General features: G+C 71.7%; 3 protein-coding genes and 1 long non-coding RNA gene across 4 annotated transcripts; 2 read left to right on the forward strand and 2 right to left on the reverse strand.

Annotated features, from left to right (window-relative positions):
- Positions 1–64: 64 nt before the first annotated feature.
- On the reverse strand, positions 65–5587 carry LOC127464084 (neuronal tyrosine-phosphorylated phosphoinositide-3-kinase adapter 1-like). Its single transcript, XM_051774191.1, is given in 10 exon segments — positions 65–1469; positions 1878–2024; positions 2123–2660; positions 2662–2760; positions 2762–2797; positions 2799–2971; positions 3323–3545; positions 3547–3565; positions 4213–4408; positions 5316–5587. Coding segments are annotated over 9 exon segments (1842 nt in total). The 5' UTR covers positions 4407–4408; positions 5316–5587; the 3' UTR covers positions 65–1056.
- On the forward strand, positions 4464–7736 carry LOC127464090 (TSC22 domain family protein 4-like). Its single transcript, XM_051774197.1, has 5 exons — positions 4464–4545; positions 6054–6366; positions 6461–6552; positions 6759–6805; positions 7395–7736. The coding sequence occupies exons 1-5, from the start codon at positions 4464–4466 to the stop codon at positions 7578–7580; spliced, it is 720 nt and encodes a 239-aa protein (XP_051630157.1). The 3' UTR covers positions 7581–7736.
- A 330-nt stretch (positions 7737–8066) lies between these two features.
- Positions 8067–9198, forward strand: LOC127464085 (uncharacterized). Its single transcript, XR_007901150.1, has 4 exons — positions 8067–8169; positions 8283–8621; positions 8719–8831; positions 8922–9198. It is a non-coding gene; the product is annotated as an uncharacterized LOC127464085 (long non-coding RNA).
- A 138-nt stretch (positions 9199–9336) lies between these two features.
- On the reverse strand, positions 9337–13815 carry MEPCE (methylphosphate capping enzyme). The gene is given in 11 exon segments (XM_051774192.1): positions 9337–9611; positions 10008–10031; positions 10034–10090; positions 10093–10132; positions 10926–10963; positions 10966–11057; positions 11059–11141; positions 12542–13342; positions 13344–13397; positions 13400–13543; positions 13545–13815. Coding segments are annotated over 11 exon segments (1731 nt in total). The 5' UTR covers positions 13710–13815; the 3' UTR covers positions 9337–9378.
- Positions 13816–13823: the final 8 nt, after the last annotated feature.

Raw genomic sequence — 13823 nt, forward strand, 5'->3', positions numbered from 1 at the left:
CTCCCACCCCACGTCCTGAGGTGTTCTGGGAGGTCCCAGTCCCCTCTTTGGGGTGCCCTCCCCTCCCGTCCCGTCCCAAACAGGCCTAACGTCCTAAAAACAGGCGTTTCCAGCTGCTTCTCTCTTTAATAGTGCACAGAACCACGTTACAAAACCCCTCGGCCCCCCGACCCCCCCCCAGACTGGGGCCCCCCCGGACCCCGCGGGGCGAAGGCAATTCTGGTACCGGGGGGCGCGGGGGGGGGGATGAGGCACAGAGGGCCCGGGGGGGTCCCGGGACAGGGTTGGGGAGGGTCCTTTGCCCCCCAAAATCCCAGTGGTGTCCCCCCCCCAAAATCCCAGGGGAGATCCCCCCTCCCCTCGTACCCTTCCCCCGCACTGGGGGTCTCCCCCCGACACCCCCCACCCCCCCACAGGCCGCACCGCGGACCCCCGTCGTCGAACCCCCTCCCCGGCCCCTGCTTGATGCACCCCCATAAATACCCCCCCATAAATACATTGCAAAGCAGTTACAGCACCCCCCCGGTCCGGGGGAGCTGAACCCCCAGCTGAGGGGTCAACCCCCTCTTTTAGGGGGACTGGACCCCCTAGTGAGGGGCGACCCCCCCCTTTTATTGGGGAGCTTTGCCCCCCTTTATAGGGACCCCCCAGTTCACGGGGGGGCTTTAACCCCCGGGGGGGACTGTACCCCGATATTGAGGCTCGACACCCCCATATTGGGGGGATTTAATCCCCCTTAATGAGGGGCTTGACCCTGCCCCCCTTTTTGGGGTCTCTCCCCCCATTTATTGGAGGTCCCTCCCTGTTACCCCGGGGGAGGGGGGGTCTCCATCTTCCCCCCCTTATTTTAGGAGCGAACGTTCCTCCCTCCTTATTTAGGAGGGGGGCTCATCATACCATAAATACCCCCCCAGTTCCTCCCCAACCCGGCCCAGCCGTGTCGCCCCCCCTCACTTCAGGAGCCCCCCTTTACCCTTAGGAGCCCCTCCTCTGATTTTGGGGCCCCCCCCGGCCCCGGGGGTGGTTTTTGGGGTGCTCCAGGCACCCCGGGGGGGGTCAGATTGCGGTGTCCCAGAGCACGGCGTGGGGGCGTCGGGCCGGGGGGGTGCCGGGGGGGGGGGGGAGGGGGGCGGGGGGCGACCGTCGGGGGCAGATCCCCCCCCTTTCCAGGAGGGGGGGGGCGGGCAGGGGGGGCAGGCTGTCCTGCTTGCACAGCCCCCCCCCCCGCCCCCCCCGCGCCTTGATCTCGGTGCAGACGCAGCGCTTTCGGTCGATCACCTCCTGCAGCTGCCCGTCCCGCGGGCGGGGGGCGGCCACGGGGACCCCCCCGGGGCCCCCCGACCCCGCCGAGGGGACCCCCCCGGAGAGGGGCCGTGACGGGTGGGGGCCTCGGGGGAACGGGGGTGCCCCGGCCTGGCGGACCCCCGAGGTGGAGGCGGAACGGCCCAGGCGGGGACCCCCGGGCAGCTCTGGGGGGTGAGGAGGGGGGGGGTGTCAGGGGGGACACGGTGGCCCCCCCGGCACCCCCTGTTGTGTTCCCCCTTCCCCAGCAAAAGCGGCTCCCAGCCCAGATCTCTGAACGTTCCCCCGAATGTCCCCATTCCCGCCCAGTGCCCCCAGTGCCCCCCGTATCCCCATCTGCCCCAAAATACCCTCGTGTCCCCCCCAGTACCCCCAGCCCATGACCCCTGTCCCCTGCCATGTCCCCTGTGTCCCGCCCTCCCCTCCAGTGTCCCCATGTCCTCCCCTCACGTCCCACCCCGTGTTCTCCTGTCCCCCCCCGGTCCCCCCCACTGTGTCCCCCCCCGTGTCCCCCCCACAGTGTCCCCCCCACAGTGTCGTCCCCCCCCGCCATCCCCCGTCCCTCCCCTCCATACCCGAGGCTCTCCCACAGGCGGGGAAGGTCTGGCAGGGCACGGGGGGTCCGGGCCGCCCCCGCGGCCCCTCGGCCCGGACAGGGATCCCAGAGGGGGGGGGTCCCGCCCCTGCCCCCCCCCGCTCCTCCCGGGGGGGCTCCGGCGCCTCTGGGGGGGGAAATCAACATCAGGGGGCGTGTCCGCGCCAGAAACCCCGCCCCCGAGGGGCGTGGTGTAACAGAAGCCCCGCCCCTCCCCTGACTCACTGTCGGGCTCTTTCCCGCGGCGAGACGAGGCTCCACCCACCCGCCGGAGGGGCGGGTCCTCCTCGCGCGGGGGGGCGGAAACCGCGGCGGCCACGCCCCCTCTCAGGCTGTCGTAGGAGGGCGGGCGCTTCCCGGGGGGCGGGGCCTCAGCGGGGGGCGGAGGGAGGGGCAGCGGCCCGAGTCCCGCCCCTCCCCCGCGCTCCCGCCCCGCCCCCCCCGCGTGGTGCGGGGGGAGGGGCGTGGAGTGGCTGCGCGCGCGCGCGGGGGGCGGGGCCTCGCGGCGCTGGGGGAGGGGCAGGCGCGACGCGGTCTCGGGGGGCGGGGCTAGCGGAGGGGGGCGGGGCGGAAGCAGGTTGGGAAAGGGCGGGGGAATGGGGGCGGGGCCAGAGAAGGGGGCGTGGCCGATGAAAGGGGTGCGGCCCGTGTGGGGGGCGTGACCGGAGAAAGGGGCGTGGCCCGCATAGGGAGTGTGTCCGTAGTGCGAGAAAGGGGCGTGGCCGCCGTGCGAGGGGGCGTGGCCGCGAAAGGGGGTGTGTCCGGTGAAAGGGGGTGTGGCCAAAGCCCGGCCCCTCCCCCGCGGGCAGGGGGCAACTCATCTCCTCGTAAATGGCCTCGGGCTCCTCGGGGGGAGGGGGGGGGCGCTCCCGCCGGCCCCCCCCGCCGGGGGTCCCCCCCGAGGCCCCCCCCGCGCGTCCCCCACCATCTCGATGTACACAGGCTCCTCCCCCTCCTCCCCCTCCCCGGCCGAGGGGGGGGGCGGTGGGGGGGCCCCTCCCGACAGGCGGGTCTGGGGGCTCCGCGAGGGCTTCAGGGGGGGGGTCTGGCGCACGCAGCCCCCCCGGGGGGTGCCTGGGGAGGGGAGGGGGCTGTTAGCGAGAGTGGAACACCCCCCTTTTCCCCCAACCCCCAGGAACTCACCCCCTGCACCCCAAACCCCCCTCCCTGCCCCCCAAAGCCCTGGAATCCACCCCCTGATCTTTAGACACCCCCAGCCCCCTCCCTGCCCCCAAGCCCTCTGAACCCCTTCCCTGACCCCAAAGCCCCCAAACTCCCCTTTCCACTCCCAAACCTCTCCTGAACCCTCTCAATGCCCCCCAAACCACCCCCCTGGCCCCCAAACGAGCCCCTTCTCTGCCTCCCAACCCCACCCACGTCCCCTTCCCCAAATATCTCCCCGTTTCCCCCCCCCGCCCCACTCACCCCCCCTCTTGGCGGGCGGTGCCTCGAGCCCCCTCCCCTCGGGGGGTCCCGTGCGGGGGCCGGGTGGGGGGCGCAGGGGGGCCCCCCCCGGGTCGGGGAGCCCCACGGCGTGGCAGGACAGGGAGCGGGGGGCCATGCCGGGGGCGCAGGGCCGGGGGCCGCGCTCCTGGGGCGCCGGCAGCGTCAGGAACCCCACGCGCAGCGGGCGCCGCAGAGACCCCCCCGTCCCGAGCCTTGGGGGCCCTGCAGGGAGAAAGGGGGGGTCAGGGGGGGCCCCAGAGTCTCTGGGGATGCCCCAATTCGCCCAAAGAACCCTCTCAGCCCCACCCTGGGGGGGGACCAGTGGGGTACAGGGGGGAGTCCAACCTCCATTGGTGCACTGTCCCCCACCTTAGGGGGTCCTGTGGTCCCCCAGGAGCCTTCTGGGGTGCAGGGTGGGTCAGGGGTCCCGGGATTCCTCCAGGGATCCCAGGGCAGACTTGGGTGTCCCATCAGGGTGGTCCCTGTGTGGGTGAGGGGTCCCAGTGTCCCCCCAGGGTGGTCGCCCTAGGTGTGCTCAGGGTGGGTCAGGGGTCCCAAGTTTTCCTCCTAGGGTGGTCCCGTGAGGTCCCGGGTATTCCCAGTAACCCCTAGGAGGTCTCGAGATCTCGAGATGGTCCCACCCACCCCCCAGTGTGTCCCCACTCTCCCCGGGGGTCCCTGTCCCCTCCCGGGGTGGGCCGGGGGTGGTCCCACTGTCCCCCCCGTGTGTCCCCACTCTCCCGGGGTGGGCCGGGGGTGGTCCCACTGTCCCCCCCGTGTGTCCCCACTCTCCCGGGGTGGGCCGGGGGTGGTCCCACTGTCCCCCCAGTGTGTCCCCGCGCCCCCTCCGCCCCCGTGTCCCCCCTCACCCCTTCCTGGGCTCCTCCTCTCGGGGTCTCCACTCGGGTCGTCCCTTGCGCTGCAGCAGCCCCGCCGCGGCCGCTGGGGGGCGCTCCTCGCCCAGGCGCAGCAGGGTCACGGCGGCCGCTGGGGGGCGCTCCTCACCCAGGCGCAGGAGGGCGGCGGCGGCGGCCGCGAGCTCCGACCGCGGGGGGGCGCTCATGGCTGGGGCGGGGCCGTCAGGGACACGCCCCCGGTGCGATGGCCACGCCCCCCCGCGATGACCACGCCCACAGCCCAGCCTGGGGTCCCCCCCCCCACCAAACCCAGTGCTGGGATCCCTCCCGGACCCCCCCAGCCCAGTACCGGGGTCCCTGGACCCCACCCGAACCCAGCCCCATCCTAATCCTGGACCCCCGAGGGACCCGGGTACCCCCCTACCAGTCCCACCAGGACTCCCGGGGTTCCCAGTGACCCCCCACATCCCAGTCCCGGGGTCTCCCATCCCAGTCCTGGGATCCCATCGCCCCATCCGGACCCAGCTCCATCCCAGTCCTGGACCCCCGAAGGACTCAGTGCCCCCCCATCCCAGTCCTGGGGGTCTCCCAACCCCACTCGGACCCCGCCCCAGTCCTTTGGTCCCAGAGCCCTCTCCCCCCATCCCAGTCCAGAGCCCCCGCCATCCCAGTCCTGGGATCCCACAGCCCCACCCGGACCCCCGGGGGTCCCAGTGCCCCCTCCCCCGGGTCCCTCCGGCCCCCCCCGACCATTTTGGGGTCACTCCAAACCCCCAGCATGCCCAAGGCCGCCCTCCCCACCATGGTCCCTTCCCACCCCCGGGATCCTGGGTCCCCCATCCCGGTCCTGGACCCCCGGGGGTCCCAGTGCCCTCCTCCACCCAGTCATGGGGTCCCCGCTACCCACCCAGGGGGTCTCAGCGCCGCGGTCACCCCAAAATCCCCAAACCCACCTGAGCTGTGACACCCCCCAAACCCTCCGCTCCCACCGCTGCTGAGGCTGCCCCAAAGCCCCCCCGGGTCGCCCCCGATCCGGGGGTCCCGCCGTCGCTCCCCCTCCCGCCGATCCCTCTCCAGCGCCCCACCCGCTCCCTCCGCCCCCCCTCCCCCATTACCTGTCTCTATGTCAGGGGGTCCCCAGATTTTGGGGGGGGGGGGGTGTTGTGTTTAAAATTCTCCTCCGCGCCCCCCCCCCCACCGCCGCCAGCACGGCCGGGCCCCGGCGGGGGGGGCTCACGGGGGGGGCTCACGGGGGGCGTCGGCCCATGGCCACGGATGGGGGGGGCTCCGGCGGCCTGTGGGGGAGACGCAGCGGGTGGTCACCGAGCCCAAGACGCCCCGAACCCCCCCGGGACCCCTAAACCCCCCCGATCCCCCCCCTCCTCCTCCTCCCTCCCTCACCGGCCGCTCCCGCCTCCCGCGCGCGCGGCTGGAGCGCCGCTGACGCAGCGTCCGGGAAGCGGCGCTGCCGCGAGGCCGCCCCCTGGCGGATCGGATGACCCGCCACCGGGGAGACGGTCACGTGACCCGATAGACGCTTGGTGGGCGTGGCTTTACGCGGTGGGTGTGATCAAGGAGGCGTGGCTTCATTGAGGGGGTTGTTTACTGAGGGGCGTGGTTTTGTGGGGGAGCGTGTTTGTTGGGGGCGTGGCTTACGGAACACTCAGCTGATTGGGGCGCGCCTTGTCGAGGGCGTGGCTAATGGGGTGGGCGCGGCTTCCACACGCCCTTGCACTGCGTCACTTCCTGTTTCCACTTCCGGGTTCGGGCGGCCGCCGCCGGTAACGGCTCCGGGCCGGGCCCCGCCATGTTCCTCCTCCTCCTCCTCCTCCCGCCGCCGCCGCCCCCATGAGCCGCAAGAAGAGCGGCTTCGCCATCACCAGCGTGCGCGGCGGCAGCGGGGCCGCGCCGGCGATGCCCCCGGGGCTTCTTCCTCGTCCTCCACCGGCGGAAGCCCCGGCGGCTCGTCCCGGTTCCGCCTGGTCCGGTTCCTGGCGCCGGGGGAGGTGCTGCGGCGGGGCCGGTGGCTGTGCAGGGATTTCTACGAGCGGGACGCGGCGCCGCGGGGCTCCGGGAGGGTCCCGGTTTCGCTGGACGCCCCCCGGGCCCCCCCCCGCCCCCCACCAGCCGCGATCGCTCGGGGCCTTCGCGCAGCTCGTGCAGCAGGTCAGGGGGGCGGGGCCCGGGGGGGCGGGGCCGGGCGCGGACACGCCCACCAGGACCCCCCTCAAACCCACCCTCGCCCCCGCTTTGTTTGCAGGCGCTGCCCCCCCAAACCCCCCTCGCCGCGGCCCGCGGGGGCCGAGCTGAGCGCGCGGCTGGAATTGGCCGGAGAGGAGAGCGAGGAGGAGGGGGTGGGTCAGGGGTGGGTCAGGGACCGCTTCGGTTCGCGGGCGGGGGCGGGATTTCCCCCCCCAACACCCCCAAAAAGGGGAAGGAAATCGGGGGGGGTGGGGGAGGGGGGAAGTTGGGCCCTTCCCCCACTGGGGGGGGGGAGGGGGGAGGGGCGGTGTCTGTCTGTCCGTCTGTCTGACCCTCCCTCCTCGACACTCCCCCCAGCTCCGGCAGCGTCTCCGCCATCGACAACAAGATCGAGAGGGCCATGGTGAGACCCCCGGGATGGGGGGGCCTCCAAAGGGGGGTTTTGGGGTCCTGCGTGGGGGGGGTTGGGGGGGCTGAGGGTCCCAGACAAGGGGCTCTGGGGGGGGGTCTCCGTGTCCCAGCTGTGGGCCCCACATGGGGGCTTCTGGGGGTCTCTGGGTCCCTGAGGTGGGGGGGGCTCTGGGTTCCAGCCCTAGGGGCGGGTGGGTCTCTGGTCCCCACCTGGGGGGATCTCTGTGTCCCATCTTTGGGGGTCTCTGATCCCATCTCTGGGGGTCTCTGAGCTCACTGTGGGGGTCCCTGGGGGTCTCTAAGGGGTCTCTCTGCCTCCCCAAGGACCTTCTGTTGGCCGTGCGGGAGGAGGTGGGGGGAGTCTCTGGGGGTCTCTGTTCTCACTGTGGGGGTCTCTGGGGTCTCTGTGCTCACTGTGGGGGTCTCAGGGGTTCCCTGTGCTCACTGTGGGGGTCTCTTGGGGTCTCTGTTCTCACTGTGGGGTCTCAGGGGGTCCCCTGTGCTCACTGTGGGGGTCTCTGTTCTCACTGTGGGGGTCTCTGGGGTCTCTGTTCTCACTGTGGGGGTCTCTCTGCCCGCAGGACCTGGTGAAGTCGCACCTGCTGCTGGCCGTGCGGGAGGAGGTGGAGGCCCTGCGGGAGCAGATCCGGGAGCTGAGCGAGCGCCGGGCGCAGCTGGAGCAGGAGAACCGCCTGCTCCGCACCCTCGCCACCCCCCAGCAGCTCGCCCTGCTGAGCCCCCCCGGGCCGCACCCGGCGCCGCCCTGAGCCCGAGGGGGGGTCCCGGGGGGCTTCTCAGGGGGGCGGGGCGGGGGGTCCCCGCTCGCCACTGCTTTAGGGGGGGGGCGGGGGGTGTAACGCACCCCCCTCCCCCTTTCTTGCGCAATTCGGGGCCTTTTCTAATAAAGCCGGGTTTTTACAGCACGGGGGGGGTGGCACGTGGTTGCTTGGGGGGATTAATTAATGGATTGGGGTGAATTAAGGGGAGGGGGCGGAGCGGGACGGGGGCGGGGACTCGAACCTGTGTCCCGGGAGGCGCCGCCATGTTGGGGAGGGGGCCACAGGGGCCCGGAGGGGGGCGTGGGGGCCGCCATGATGAGAAGGGCGGAAACGAGGGGTGGGCGTGGCCGGAAGGGGCGTGGCCACAACCGCCATGAGACCGGCGCGCGGTCCCGGCGCCGCCGCCCGGGGGGATCCTGAGGCGGGGGGGGGCGCGGGGGGGGCACCCGGGCAGGTCTGGGGGGGGTCAGGTACCCCCAAATTGGGGAGGGGGGGGTTAAATACCCCTGAAGTGGGGACGGGGAGGGTTAAATACCCCCTCGTTCGGGAAGGGGTGGACACGGCAGGTCTGGGGGGGGTCAGGTACCCCCAAATTGGGGAGGGGGGGGGTTAAATACCCCTGAAGTGGGGACGGGGAGGGTAAATACCCCCTCGTTCGGGAAGGGGGGGACACGGCAGGGTCTGGGGGAGGAGAAAACCACCCCAAAATGGGGAGGGGGGGTAAATACCCCAAAATGGGCCAAAGGGGGGGGGGGGACTCAAACCCGGGGGGGGGGGTCACCCCCTTACCCCAACTCCTCCCCCCCCCCCCCAGGTTCGGTTCGCGGGTCAGGACGAGGATGCCGAGGATGATTTTGGGGGGGTCACCGCGCCCCCCCCGCCGCTGGCGACCCCCACCCTGCACAGCAGCGGCCGGGGGGGCCCCCCTTTGACGCCCCCCGACCCCTTTGACGCCCCCCGGGCCGCGGCCGCGCTCCTCGGCAGCTCCTTCGCCGCCCGCAGCGCCGTGGGGGGGGGCGGCCAGCGGAGGTGAGGGGGGGGGCTCCTGGGGTCTGGGGGGGGGTCCGGGCAGGTCCCCCCCACCCCCCCTTTGTAACTCGAACCCCCCTTTTTCCCCCCGTTTCAGCCATGAACGTCCCCCCCCGCCCAGCGCCTCTTCCGGGGGCTCATCAGCCTGGCCGTGCCCCCCCGCCGGGCCCGCGCAGGGGGGTCCCGCCCCCCCCCGCGCCCCCCCCGCAGGTGAGAGACCCCCCCCCTGCCCCCCCCGGACATCCCCCGGCGCCGATGGACCCCCCGCCCCAAATTTCTGTGCCCCCCCTCCCCCCGCAGGTCCCCGGGCCGAATTGGGGGTGTTGGCGGGGGGGGGCCGGGAGGGGGGTGGAGGGGCCTTGGCTGCCCCCCCCCAACCCCCCCCGAGCCCCCCCGGGCACTCCCGAGCCCCCCCGGAGCCGCCTTCGCCATGTTCGGGAAGTTGCAGCAGTGGGGGGGGTGCTGAGACCCCCCCCCCCAAAATCCCCTGTTGTCCCTAAATCCCTGTGTCCCCCCCCAAATCCTCCTTGCCCCCCCCCAAATCCCCCTCCCACCCCCAAATCCTCCTATTCCACCCCAAAATAAACCCCTGTTTTATAATTTGTGCCCTGAGTTTTTTGACACCCCCCACCCCAAACCTCCACCCCCCCCTCCCCAAAACCGGGGGGGTTAAACCCACCCCCCCTCCCCAAAACAGCAGCCCCCCCCCTCCTGCTGACCAATCACCTCCTTTATTCGGGGCCCCCCCGGCCCCCCCTCACTCAGAGCAAACCACGGGGGGGGGAGGGAACACCCCAAAAATGGGGGGAGGGGGGAAAGCAGAGCCCCCTCCCCCCGTTTGGCATCTGTTGGGGGGAGGGGGACGGGGAGTGACCCCCCCCCAAACCACCCCGGCAGCATCAGGGCCCCCCCAAACCCGGGGGGGTCCCGGGGGGCTCAGGGGGGCGTCGCCTCGTCCCTTGTGGAAGAGATAAATCGGCCTCTGGAAGCCTGGGGGGGCAAAAGGGGGGGTCAGGAGGGGTCCCTGAATTCACACCCCCCTTTTGGGGGACCCCCCACCCCCAAACACCCCCCCAGATCCGGGGTCTCGCCCCATCCCGGCGCTGAATCCACCCCGGAACCCCCCCCTGGGGTTGGGGTGAACCCCCCTCCCCTTCGGAGCTGTGCTGGGGGCTCAGGGGGTATTTTGGGGGGTCAGGGGATATTTTTGGGGCTCCCCTCACCTCTGGAGCTGTGCTGGGGGGTATTTTGGGGGTCTCACCTCTGGAGCTGTGCTGGGGGGTATTTTGGGGTCTCTCTCACCTTTGGAGCTGTGCTGGGGGGGTATTTTGGGGTGTCCCTCACCTTTGGAGCTGTGCTGGGGGGGTATTTTGGGGTGTCCCTCACCTTTGGAGCTGTGCTGGGGGGTCCCAGCAGCTCGCAGCGCTCGAAGCCCACCTCGGGGGAGGTCAGGTAGGCCGGGAACTGCTCGGCCGCAGCCGGATCCGCTGGTAATTCCGGAACGTCGTCTCCTGGGGGGGCAGGGGGTGAGACCCCAGGGCAACCACCCCCAAAAACACCTTGTGGGGAACCCCAGAGCCAAAAACGCCTTGTGGGGATCCCCAGAGCCAAAACCCCCCCCTTCCACCCCCCCCAGGGCTCCCAGACCCCCCCAAGATGCTCCCAAACCCTCTCTGCTCACCCCCTCCCACCCAGGACCACCCCCCCCTCCTTTAACCCCCCCCAAACCCCCTCAGGGCTCCCCCAAACTCCTCTGTAATGCCCCAAACCCCCCATGCCCCCCTCACCCCCCCGAAAATCCCCCAGATCCTCCCCAAACCCCCTCAGGGCTCCCCCAAACTCTCTCTGTAACTCTCCAAACCCCCCCGTGCCCCCCTTAACCCCCCAAAGACCCCAACTCCCCCAAAACCCCCCAGACCCTCCCCAGAACCCCCAGTCCCTCCCCAAACCCCCTCAGACCCTCCCCAAACCCCCCAAACCCCCCCAGACCCTCCCCAACCCCCCCCAATCCCCCCCTAAACCCCCCCAGACCCTCCCAAACCCCCCTAGACCCTCCCCAAACCCCCCCAGACCCTCCCCAAAGCCCCCCAGACCCCCCCAATCCCTCCCCAAACCCCCCTAAACCCTCCCAATCCCCCCCAAACCCTCCAGACCCCCCCCAAAAACCCCCCAGACCCTCCTCAAAAACCCCCCAGACCCTCCCAGACCCCCCCCAAACCCCCTCAGGGCCCCCCCCAAACCCCCCCAATCCCCCCACACACCCCCCAGACCCTCCCCAATCCCCCCCCAATCCCCCCGACTCACGGTGAGCCCCTTGCGCTTGCGGTAGGACCCCCAGGGCTGGGCTCGAGCAGCAGGAGCCCCCCCGGGCGCAGGTGCCGGAAGGCCCTTCGGAAGAGCCGCTTGAGCCCCTCGTCCCCCCAGTTGAGCTGCACCACTTGTCAGGGACAGCAGCAGCACCACGTCGAACTCGGGGCGCTGAGCCTGCACCAGCTCCTCCCGCTCCGGCACGTAGTTACCCTGGGGGGCACACAGGGGGGGGGCTCTCAGGGGGGGCTGGGGGGGGCACTGGGGGGACTCCGCAGGGGGGCTGGGGGGGCACCAGGAACTCCCCTGATGAGGCTTGGGGGGCACTGGAACCCCCTGAGGGGGCTGGGGGGGCACCAAGGGGCTGTCAGGGGGACTGGGGGGCACCAGGACCCTCTGAAGGGGCAACCGGGAACCCCCCTGATGGGGCTGGGGGGGCACTGGAACCCCCTGAGGGGGCTGGGGGGCACCAGGTAGCTCTCAGGGGGGCTGGGGGGGGGAACTGGAACCCCCCCTGATGGTGGCTGGGGGGCACAGGAGGGCTCTCAGGGGGGCTGGGGGGCACCAGAACCTCACTGAGACGGCTGGGGAGGCATCAAGAACCCCCTGATGGGGCTGGGAGGGCACCAGGAACCCCCCTGAGGGGGCTGGGGGGGGCATCAAGAACCCCCTGAGGGGGCTTGGGGGGGCACCAGAACCCCCCCCCGAGGGGTTCTGGGTGTGGGGGGGGACACCCACCAAGGAATTTTTGGGAGGGGGGGGGGTCTCACAATGAGCCCACGTGGAGATTGGGGGGAGTGGGGCGTGGCCATCCTTGGCTCCACCCCCTCCCGGCCCCCTCCCATCACCGCCCCACCCCCCAACTTCTTGGGATCCCCCCCCCCCAAGGCCTTTGTGACCCCCTTAAACCCACTTCTCACCCCCCCAAAACCCACCCAAGACTCCCCCAAACCCATCCCTGACCCCCCCCAGTCATCACTGCCCCCCATCCCACCCCAGACCCCCCAAACCCTCTTCTGACCCCTTCAGACCCCCCAAAACCCACCCAAGAGCCCCCTAAAGCCTCCCCAAACCAACCCCTGACCCCTGATGCCCTTTTGACCCCCCAAACCCATCAAGACCCCCCAAAGTCCGCTCAAGACCCTCCTAAAAAATCTCCCCAACCCCTCAACCCCTTTACACCCAACAAACCTCCCCCAAACCCACCCAAACCCCCTCCAACCCCCCACACCCACTCGTCACTCCCCCAAACCCCATCCCAGACTCCCCGTGACCCCCTTGTGACCCCTTTAGAGCCCCCAAAACCCACCCAAACCTCCTTCACCTCCCCAAACCCCCTTGTGACCCCTTTAGAGCCCCCAAAACCCACCCAAACCTCCTCCAACTCCCCAGTACCCACCTGTCACCTCCCCAAACCCCCTTGTGACCCTTTCAGACCCCCCAAACCCATCTCTAACCCCCTCCCACCCTTCCCAGAAGCCCCCAGATCCTCTTGTGACCCCTTCAGACCCCCCAAAACCCCCTTGTGACCCCCTTCAGACCCCCCAAACCGTGTTGTGACCCCTTCAGACCCCCCCGAGCCCCCCCCAAGCCCCCCCCGACCCCGCGCTCACCGTGACGAACACCACGTTGTGCGGGAACTCGGCCGCCCCGGGCCCGTCCGGGGGGAGCTGCGGGGCCGCGATGGGGCCCCGGCTGGCCAATAGAGCGCGGCGGGAAACCCCTCCTCTCCCCTCCCTGCCCTTCCCCGAGCCCTCGGACAGGTAGTGGCGGATGTTCTGCCGCGCCGAGCGCACGAGCCGCCCGTCAATGTCCAGCCCCACGACCCTGCGGGGCCCCCAGCGCTTGGCGATGCTCAGGGTGAGGTGCCCCACGTTGCACCCCACGTCCAGCACCTCCTTGCCCGCGAACCACTCGGGGCGCAGCGCCCCGCAGCCGCGAGTCCTCCACGTCGGGGTTGCGGTACCCGTAGTACTTGCAGTAGTTCCCGTACTGGAACTTGCGCTCCTGGCGCCGCGGCGCCTTCCCCGGGGGCTTCCCCGCTTTCTCCTGCGGGGGCTTCTCCTGCGGGGGGCTTCTCGTGGTTCTGGGCGGGAGGGGGGGGCGGCGGGCGCGGCCCCTCGGATTTGCTGCAAGTCCGTCGGCGCTTGCGGTGGCGGCCGGTGGGGCCGGGCTCGGGGGGCTCCTCGGGGCCGTTGCCGCCGGCGTTGTTCCCGGTGCGCCGACACACTGCTGCCGCCGGTGCCGCCGCCGCCGCCGTTATTCCCGGTGCTGCCGGCGCTGTTGCGGGCGCTGTTGGCCCGCTGCTGCCCGCGGTGCCGGTGCCTCCGCCGGCCGCTCTTGGCGGGGCTCGCCAGCCGCACCTCGGGCCCGTCGTCGCCGGGCGCGTTGAGGCTCAGCGGGTCCGTGATGTCCCCTCGGCACCAGGATCTCCACGGGGTCCCGGCCCCGCGCCGGCAGCGGCGAGGACTGCGGGGGGTGCGCGCGTTGAGCGCCCGGCTCACCTCCTCGTCCAGGAGGCTGTTGAGGTTGAGCGGGTCGAAGATGTTCCCGCCGAGCAGGAACTCCGAGGGCAGCACCGGCCCGCACTCCGAGGCCGCGCGGCGCCGCCGCTTCCCACGCCGGCTGCTTGGCCCCGCAGCTGCTGCGCCGCTTCCCGCCGCCGCCCCCGGCGGCGCGGAGGCCGTTGCGGGGCCGGGGGGTCTCGGGGGGTCTCTGAGGGGCCGCGGGGGGCGGAGGCGGCGGAGGCGGCACCAGGAAGGCCTCGGGCGCCGCCGCCATGGCGGCCCGGCCCGCGCCTGCGCGCTGCGCGGGCCGCCCCCGCGCATGCGCCGGGGCCGCGCGGGGAAGGGAGGAGCCTCCGCGGAGGTTCCGCTCTCGCCGCGTCCGAACCGC

This window comes from Manacus candei, unplaced genomic scaffold (assembly GCF_025592945.1).
Source record: "Manacus candei isolate 608988 ecotype Guabito, Panama unplaced genomic scaffold, ASM2559294v1 h1tg000190l, whole genome shotgun sequence".
Lineage (NCBI taxonomy): Eukaryota > Metazoa > Chordata > Aves > Passeriformes > Pipridae > Manacus > Manacus candei.